Source organism: Rhea americana, unplaced genomic scaffold (assembly GCF_003343005.1).
Source record: "Rhea americana isolate MKP2758 unplaced genomic scaffold, rheAme1 scaffold_42, whole genome shotgun sequence".
Taxonomy (NCBI): Eukaryota; Metazoa; Chordata; class Aves; order Rheiformes; family Rheidae; genus Rhea; species Rhea americana.
This window is the reverse complement of record NW_028186557.1, coordinates 2,352,414-2,362,450: the sequence shown is the minus strand read 5'-3', so window position 1 is coordinate 2,362,450 and position 10,037 is coordinate 2,352,414. Positions and strand designations below refer to the sequence as shown.

The 10,037-nt window shown below is 37.5% G+C and overlaps 1 protein-coding gene across 1 annotated transcript; it reads left to right on the top strand.

Annotated features, from left to right (window-relative positions):
- Position 1: 1 nt before the first annotated feature.
- On the top strand, positions 2 to 9,207 carry SNAPC1 (small nuclear RNA activating complex polypeptide 1; the record flags this gene model as incomplete). Its single annotated transcript, XM_085314969.1, has 10 exons — positions 2 to 78; positions 379 to 538; positions 1,334 to 1,474; positions 1,968 to 2,072; positions 3,064 to 3,222; positions 3,664 to 3,738; positions 4,408 to 4,470; positions 5,422 to 5,563; positions 6,761 to 6,844; positions 8,750 to 9,207. Coding segments are annotated over 10 exons (1,041 nt in total), but the record flags the coding sequence as incomplete, so codon positions are not given.
- Positions 9,208 to 10,037: the final 830 nt, after the last annotated feature.

Sequence of the window (10,037 nt, the reverse complement as noted above, 5' to 3'; positions counted from 1 at the left end):
CTTCCAGGAGGCCGACACCGTCCGCTTCGAGCGCTTCGCCGAGCTGTGGCGGGAGCGCCGCTTCTACGCCATCTTCTAGTGAGTGAGCGGCTGCGGCCGCGCCGCCCTGCCCTGCCCGCGGCCGCCTCCCCGGCCCCGGCCCCGGCCCCGGCGGGCCCGAGCGGCCCTTACTTCGCCCTCCCCAAGAAACATGCGCAATACTGCCCGAAAGCCCAAGGCCTGGCCACCTTTGCAGTCTTGCACGAACCAGAAACTTGGACAAATACGTTCTAAAATACCTGATGTTTATAATATTTATTTCCATGCWACAGTTTTTCTAAAACCCTAACGCATTTTATTGCTCCTGGCTTTAACATASTACATTTGTGTTTCCTCTAGTGGTAGAATAAGAGCTTTGGAGAGGAATAAGTTCACGAAGAAGGCTTTAGAACTGGTGCAGCAGTACTTCTTGCCTCCTTACACTTTCCAGATTCGCGTTGGTGCTCTGTATCTTTTGTATGGACTCTATTCTACACAGCTTTGCCAGCCAAAGCAAAAGGTAAATGTTCTGGAGGGTTTTTTCCCTCAAGAAATACTAGATATGTGGTATACTTTTAACTACTTTGTCATCAAAAATTGATACYGTTTCCTCTCTTCTTGCTTTCTTAAAATAAAACTATTTTGAACAAAACAGTCCATTTGGAAAAGCTAACTTTGCAAACACCTTTGGATCTGAGAACTTACATGATGACTAAGGTATTGTTTATACCCCTCCCGCCGAATTTAACTGTGGTACGCTCAGAAGTCTTGCCAAATGTGAAGCTCTTCAGTGTTCAAAAGTGAAAAAGACTTTAGCTTTGAAAATGGGAACTGGGAATGTGCTCATCAGCTGTGAGGAAACCTCTGCTGCAGCCCCCGTTACTCTTAAGAATTTCAACACGTGAAAATTAACTAAATTAGTGCTAGTTCCTATTGATTCCCTAGAAACACATCTTGTGGTRAAGCAAGATTTTTAAATCTTGCTATCTGTGAAAGATGTTGTTATCAGCAGAGCAGGGTTGCACAGGTTTTTGTTAAATAACATGACTGAAAAATGGAGTATAGAGAGAACTGTCGTTAAGTGCATGCTTCTTGCTTGCTGCAGGAAGTCAGGATAAGTTTCAGAAGCATTTGTGTTTGTTAAGCTGTGCCCGGTAGAGGAGACTAGAAGAATTTGAAGGATGTGTAATATATCCCYTTGAGAGGGAAGCTTTTGTTCTTTTTTGTGCCTCATAGAGACTGAAAGAGAAGTTGTTTTCCTAAGTAGGCTTGAAATACGYGCTTTGTATAACAATATATAATTCTTCTCTTGCAGATCAGAATTGCACTCAAGGATTGGCCTGAAGTCCAGAGGTTTCAACAGGACCTGATAGAGTCCCAGCATTATGATGCAGCTTACATCTTTAGGAAACTGCGAGTTGACAGAGCATTCCACTTCACAGCAATGCCAAAGCTAGTGAGTTGTTACACTAATTACTTACCGTAATATCTTCATGTGGTATCTTCAGTTTTTTATTGCTGACAAAGTTCATGGCAAAGTTGATGTGTTTAGTTCATCTTTGACACTATTGAAAAACGCTGCATCTTGCTTTATGTAATTAGGTATTTAAAAACAAAACCTAGAGGATGTTTGAAAGAACCATATTCCTCACTTAATAAAAATACTTGCTGTTGGAAAAAATATTTTTTGAAGTACTACTAAATCTGTGGGAATTTCAAACTCTTGAGTCTGAGTGCTTGATTAAATTCTTCACTAAGGAATATAAAAATGTTGATTTTGAAAAGTGCTGACTGAGCACTCAATAATAAAGTTATGTGTTACTGTCGATGGGATAGGTATATGCCTTCCAGTACCTACTGGCTGCTGGATATGCAGTGAGAATTTTCAAGAGGAGATGCAGCTTTAAATTTACTATTTAAGCTATGAAGTATTTGCTCTCTTGCTTTAGTTAAACTACAGAACTAAGAAGAAGATCCAGGAACATGAATTTAAAGAAGAGTTTAAGGACCCAAGTAACCGAGTAAACAGCCTCATCACTAATGATGTACTGGAGGTGCAGTAACTTTTCAACTACTGATCAATCATTGTGTTTGTCTCTGTTGTCCAAAAGCTAATTGTCTCTAATTGTCCCAGTCGAGTCTTTTTTAAGTCTTTCTTATGGTATTCATATTAGGGTAACAGTCTGTGCCAGCAATTTTACTTAACATCCAGAAACATGGCATTTATTTTGGAAGATCTGTGGTATTTTTTCGGCACCAAAACGTGCTTGCTCTCTCTAATGTTTTGTAGACACCTTAATATATTGCCTAAAAGTGAAGGGGAGAAATGATCAACTGTCACTTAAGCAAAGAAAATGGGGGCGCTGGAGGAGGTGGCAGAGACCATGTTTGTGATAAATCTGCAATTTGCAGATGAAGACTGAGTAGTTATGGTAATAAAAGTTAGAGAAGGTGACAACCTTGCAGATAACCAACCTTTATTTCTCCTTTTCAAACATGAGTTTGTTTAGTATATATTACATTTTTTAAAAAAGTAGTATTTCAAGCAGGATACAGCTTTTTGTATTGGTCGTTTTAAGTTGGTTGTAGATCTTTGCTTCCAGCTCTTTTTTCTGCTTGCAAACATAAATCATCAGTACAGATGACTACAGAAAGGTACAAAAATCAATAATGTGTTAAATGATGGGGTGAGAAGACTGTAAAATCCCTCCTCCAGAGATAGGAGAATAGACACCAGTATGAGAATGGAACCTCTGTGAGCACTAATCATCAGTGTCACTGAGGCTTCCTTCTTAGGTTAAGTGATGAAGTGTTCTTTCTTTTCCTTTGCTTATKTGGTGGACTGATAGGACAGTGGTAGGTAGCAGTATTACTAGGCCCCTTGAAACTGAACAGTTGATACAACGGGGCTCCATTTGTAACACGTCTTGTTCAGTAGGTTAAACAAACTATTTTTTCTGTTTTTCTTCACTGAGGACTAGTCTTGGTTTGCTACTGTAATTTTTTTCCTGAAAAGGTTTTCCTTTTGTTGCTGTTGTTTTTTAGGAACTGATGAATATTCATGACCACTATCAGAAAATGAAGTGTGTCATCTCAGCTGACAAATCCCAGCCCGACAAAGCCCTAAGCTTGATAAAAGATGATTTTGTAGTTAATCTTAAGGATATAACTTTGGAACATCAGGAATGGCAGCAGAAGAGAATGGTAGGTTATACTGACCATTGTGCTGTAGCAACTTAACGCTTTATGTGAACATGTAAGAGCCATCTGATTTAGGTTGATGACATTCAAGTGCACTTTGTAAATCTGAGACTTAAGTAAAAAACTGTAATGCCAAAGACATGGAATACGTAGAACACTAGACAGATGTATGGGAGTGTTTGGTGGATTAGGTATGTGATACTGTCTCTCTGATAACATAAATATGTACTGAAATGTATGCCTGGTAAAAGTGGCTTATGGGCAATATGGGAATGAGTGCATTAAGTGCCTCTGTTATGCTTTCTGTGGGATCAAGCAAAGGCCAAAGTACTGTGGCATAAAAGGCATGTGGTTACTTTATTTGTTTTGCACAGTTCGTGGATTCTTTTAAACTGTCTTGTGTATGATAGAGATTTTTAAAAAATCATCTTTTTTTTTTCCTAGAAATTATTCTTAAATGCTAAAGAGGATGATGAAATACCAAACAGAAAGGAAGAAGGGACCTCTCTAGCATCAGAAGTAAGAAAAATTACCTAGTTTGCTGTGCTCTGCAGACRAAATTTGTTAGTTTCTCGACTTCAGGACTTAATAGTATCAAAGCAAGTTATAGTAATAGTTAGTGGAGTTGGGTTGGGYTTTTTGTTTTTATTTTTATTTTTTAATTSGGTTGTTCTCCATGTTACTATTCACTACTAAAAGGGCTCTTAGATGCTTATAATAAAAAGCTATGGTCCCTTTCAGGTAAGGAGGGGAAGTAGCTGTATCTTCTTGGCCAAACTCCTTTATGGTTCCTCCTGCAGTTTCAACTAAATACAGTATCACTACTTATGTCACAAGATTCTCTAATGTYGTACTGCCTTCTGTTTAAATATCTGCTCATTTCAACCTTGAATTTAAATAAGATGTGAAATTTGAAATTTCAGTTTTTCCTCCTGCACTGATGAAGGCCATCAAAATTATGCTGTCTTCTTTGTCCTTTCTCCCCTGCTCCCTCCTCCCCCCCCCCAAAAAAAAAAAAGAACTTTGGGCAACTTCTTTAAATGAAGCACCAATTCTGCAGGGTTTGTAATAAAATTACAGCTCTAGTAAGATATTGCTCAACTAATTTCCTAATTTGATATTGCCTTTTAAGATTGCTATCATAGAATATGAAAACTTTTTCCAAGAGATTTCTTTGTTTCTTTGCAGGGTTCTGAAAGAGCAAGTGCGTTGGCTAAAATCAAGTATAGATCCTATTCTGCAGTTGTTGAGGTAAGGTATAAGATTAGGATTTTTTTAATTCATAAGTACCAATTCAACATAAACAATGGATCAAAAAAGAATGAATTAAAACTGCACTCGAATTCAACTTTGGAATGCTCTAGTTTCCCGCTGAAAGTGCTGGGAAACCCCCAAAGCTTTTATTTATTTCTTTTTCTGTTAGATTTGTGGAAACAGTGCAGTTAGATATGAATAAGCAGATTTTTGTTTTGAGTCTGGAATTTTTGTTTACAAAGTGTTTTTTTTTAATGTCAGTGCATTTTAAGTGGATGGAATAAAAAATTTAGGAAAATWTTTGAAGTATTTGATTGCTTAAATCTCATTGACCTTGAAGCTCAGATACTAGAAGCGATGAAGATGCTTGGGAGTTTGTAGTCCCTTTGCAGTTCTTGAAAACATTGTTTCAATTACTGTTAGTTTAGAAATACTGTTGAATTGTCTTTTCAATAGTGGACCTGTGGTAAATGTTACATCTTTTTAGTTATTAAAATCTCATTTGAATRTGCATTGTTAAATGAAACAGCTTTGGAACATAGAGCAGTCCAGCCTTAAAAATGTGGGGTGATGCTGTTCCCTAGGTATCTAAGCAAAATATGGTAATAAAAGAAAGAGGCTTTATGACACAGCAGTTTTGGAAGTATTCTTTCTGGCTGCACATAGTGATGCGCAACAGGAAGATGCAGAATGATGAGAATAGGCAGCTGTTTGAAAATAAATGCATATTCATTATCTGAATTTAAACAGTATGCTATAAAACCATACGAGCGCATTGTCCTGTTAGGCTTAAGTGCCCTAAACAGTGAGAATCCCCTCCCCACTACCTAACGTCTGAAGAAGCTGATGCTTTAGTCCTTACTGACTTGTGAACTGGGTGACACACTGTAATATGTGGCTGTAGTTTAGCTTTTTTTTTTTTCGCTTTTGAATTTGTTTGGGTTTCAGGCCTCCAAATCCAGAAGACACCGTCAAGTAAAACTAGAATCTTCTGATTCGGGATCAGATTATGGGAAATCTCAAAGCAGAAGTAAAAAAAACACTAAAAGACAACAGGCAACAAGGAATAGAGATTCTGCAGAAATCCAAGGTATGTCTTCGTTATCTTGTGAATCTGAAGGTACAGCGCAAGTTTGTCTACTGCTTTGCCTCTGAGGCAGCTTAGTTAAATTTTACTGTTCATTCATRGAGGTAGGAGATTAAAGAAACTGTTTGTGACTCCTTTGTCATAATTGAATCTGCCTGTCTGTTTTCCACAGTCTGGCAAGGTAGAGAGAGAGTGCATGCGGTTGATTGTTAATCTGAAATCTCGTATATAATCTTCAGAACTTTTCTTTGGAAAAGCAACCGTTAGCTACTTTGCTAGCTGTATAGCTATGTTTTAATTCTTCACGTTACCATACAAGAAACAGTGGCAATTCAGAYGTGCATCGAACTATTTCTCCTGTTGACAGACAGACTGGTCTTCATAAAAGTAGATGCAGGCTGCCAATTTTGTAGTTGATGYATCTTGGTGGAATGCAGAAGGAAACCCAGCTATCTCATGTCTCTTCTGTGTGGGCTCTTGATCCTCAGTTAATATTTTTGAAGAGAAAATAATATGGATGTCTTAATGACAATGCTTTGTAAGACCAGTAGCTGCACTATTACATCAGTTATTCTCTTTACATCTGACGCTAATTACTTATTCTGCCTTTTGTTATTGAAACTTTTAATATTTCGAAGTGAATTKAAACATGTCTGATGTTGACAGTTGATATAATTTCAAAACTCTTCTAATTGTTCTCTTAATACTGCAATTTTTACATCCTAATTGTTCAAACTTTTGATTAGTTTACAGCTAGACTTAAATTTGTCCTTCTGGACAAAAATTTTTATAGTCCTGTAACTCACTGTTTCTGACTCTGTTCTGTAATTTTATTTTCTTTCTCCTGAGAAGTACTTTATCATTTTACCTAGGAATAAAATAAAAGCAATTTTAAGAAGCAAGCTTTTTAAAGCAGATACAAGGTCTTACCTCCAATATTTGGGCCCTTTTTTCTCTTTCTGAAAAGGTACTCTAGAAGAAAACACCTTTTAATTCCTTGTGCTCTGTATAGTTCCAGGTTACTTATATCTRTGTAAGAAAAGCACTGGGATGACTCTGTATGCACGCAATGAGAGCCATTGCTTAATGCAGTCAGAAAAAGCCTCTGAAATTCTAACATGGAAATTTGTTGTATGGAAAAAAAGTAGATGATAGGTTTTGTTTTTGTTCCCCCCCCCCCCTTTATAAACCTGTCAGCAGGTGAGATGCAAACAATGAAGGAAACTGTTAATAGGCACGTTGGGATGCCTGTAATCRCAGAAGAAGATACGGCAGATGAAGAAGGTACAGTTGACATTCTAACAAACTGGATAGTTGTTTTTAATAACTCTCTACTGTTCTGTATGTTTCTGCAGTGAAAATTGATACTTTGGACCATGTTTTGCCAAGGCAAATCTCCATATAGAATTGTGTGACAATTTAAGCTTTGCCCTGCGGCTTTTTTACAAGCACACAAGTGATGGCACAATACGGCAAATGATATGTTTTTGCCATGTAGATTTCGCTATAGTATGTTGAGWGTTAAAATTGATCCAGCTAAAAGGAGGCTTACTCTTCTATAATGTAAATCTGCCTTGAAGAGTTCCCATATATAATATTATGGAAAATTACTTTCAGTTACTCTCCTTACAGAAGATGCTGGTTGATCRTAGCTCTGAAATGTTTGTAACCTGCGTTTGAGTCATAGTAGCCCTTGCTGCCTTTACTTCTGTGGGAATGAGGGGACATAGAATTTTTCCCTCTAGCGTTAGGTAGCTGGGCAAAGTGTCCAGGATGAAGTTCCGAACTAGTATATAGCTAGAAATAGCTTCCTTATCTATGTCAGAAGTTGTCTGACATAGTTGTAGAATTCTGGGAATTAGAGCAGAAGTGATGACTTTGCTATCACTCATATGTTACTGAAAAGAATGTAATTTTTGTTTGGAAGTAGTTGCAAGCAGGCTTCTTAAAGCTGATGAGGAGTTACTCTATTGAAGCCACCAATGTGTTTAGTAGAAATTGAGATGTTAGAAATGAGCTCGAACTGATCTACAGGTCAGAAGCTGTAGTGTGGGGTTTTGTTTTGTTTTTTCACCCTTTCAGCATTTCTTGAGGAGAACATATACTGAGACCAGAACACCATGGAACAGACACTGTCCAGAGAACGTTACACCTTTTTTGTCTTGAGATACTTCATGCAGCAGTGGTCTGGGTAGAGGCTGGGGCTCTGCTTTGCAGCTGTGTCTCCTTTTATACTAGTAGCGTTCCTTGGACAGGAGCTGGCCAGCTAAAGGTGTGWTGTCCCCTGGCAATTCCTAGCTAGTCTAAGACTGATGAGTCTTGCTTATATAGTGGAAAGCAGACTTGATAGACCAAAGAGACTGTTTTTTAGGTTAAAATAATAGTATTTTATTAGGTACCTGAAGGAGGTGAAAGGGTTAAGTACGACTTCTAGAAAAGCTTTAATGCCATAGATGTATGAGGAATATATCTTTCGAAACTGTCCTTTATATCCCAAAGTGCGTGTGAAAGAAGGATGCTTCATGTAAAGTAGCATGATAAGAACTATTAAAATAGCTTTATAGTGAGGTAGCACGTTCTTTTCAAAAGCACAAGGGCCTCTTGTAGTACTGAAATGAGATTACATCCTCTGATCACCTTAGTCAATTGTAGACAGTTTGAATGYGTTTGAGTTTTAGATGGTCAGGTTGAAAGCATAGTAGTGTGTTTAATACTGTACTTGAACTGCTTCCACTTTCTTCAAATTATTGTGGACAAAACCAGTTTCTCTGTAAATCAGGGACGTTCTCCATTTCACTGAATAACTACCCTAACAAATTCTGAAGCATTCAGAATACTCATAGGCCATGTCTTTGGATATCGAGTGTTTGAGTATTCCACGTGTGAAATTCACAGTGAAATCTTGAAGGAGTTCATGGGAAGCAGAAAGGTGCTTATTTGAATAAGCTTTGAACTGCAGTATTTTTCATTAATGGTATTTTCATTGATATTTTGAATTAAATTATGTGCTATAAAATCTGGAAAGATTTTTTTCATATTGAAAGTGGTGGGGAGAGGRATTAAAAGGTGTTCTCAAGAGCTCTCCTAATTCATTTCCTTTACTAAGTAGAATTAATTCTATTTTAATCATTCCCATTTGGCAAAATGAATTGAAAAGCTTGCCAGAAAAATCTCTTTACTTCCTTTCAGAAGTACCTCTCCCCAGGAAGAAAAAAAGACATTAGAGGATCCAGTTGGAGAAGGACTAATGTGATTTCAGTGAGAAAATACAAATGCCAGAAACAACAAAGTGCTTGTTTTGGATGCCTTTGAATGTGTGTGCAAGAAATGGCTGGGACCAGAACTACAGGTGACACTGGAATACTGATAGTGACTGGTATATCATAGCTGTCTAGTGGTAAAAGCACGCAGTGCTTCTTGTGGGAGACAAAGTTGTTACGGTCCTGATAGAGATGGAAAGAGTCAGAAGATGGTTGCTCCTTTTACTGAGCTTGTACAATATGAGTAATCATTTAGAACACAGGTTGACTTACAATGATACTCTTAACAAAGGCTGGTAAAAYAACTGTTCACAAAAATTTACTGATTTAAAACATGTTTGGAATCTTCTATATCTGCACATAAAATTATGGTTACCAACTGTTTAAGACTAGTGCGATAAATTCTTTCAGAGTTTGTGTGCTCCCTTTCATGATGTGCAACTTCAGCAGTATCTATCATTCTTAGATCTCACAGGTGTGGAAAATGAAGATCAGACTTCATGATAAGCCTTTTTATTGTACTCTGTCCAGTGGGTCTGATATCACTGTATATTTGAATGAACAAGTATAACATGTTTATTAATTCTGCAGATGACACCAAGCTGTTTGAAAGTAAGACTAGAAATCAGTGACCTTTGCAAGATTGCAAAGGTGGTGTGGGAGAACTGGGTGTGTAAACAAACATATGAAGATCAGTACTGAGAACTTCACAGATACAGGATGGGGAAATGATTGCTAGACAACAGYACCACAGAAGAAGCAAACAGATGGAGAATCATAAACTGGAGTATTTTCTCTAAACAATACCAAGCATTGGAATGAGGCATTGTCATTCCGCACTGTAAGGCTGTAAACTTAAATAGTTTCTTCTAACCCTGATAATTCAAGTATGTTGACAGTTATCGTCCTTGGTATTTCTCTAGTTGATCAGAGTTGTCAAAAGTATGACCTATCAAGAAAGGCCAAAGGAACAGGTGTGTCCTTATCTAGAAGAAGTACAAAATGGAAACATGAAAGGCTTTGAATATAAAAGGGGCTTAAATTGAGTGAATTAGTTCAGTAGTATGACTATCAAGAAAGAATAAAATAATTGGAGTGCTGATATCTAGAAGATATGCCAAGTTGAAATATATAAAGGRCTTTGACTAGAAAAGGGGCCTGGAGTGAGTAGATTTCCTTGGATAGGGTGAGGAGGAATATACTTAAATGACAAACAG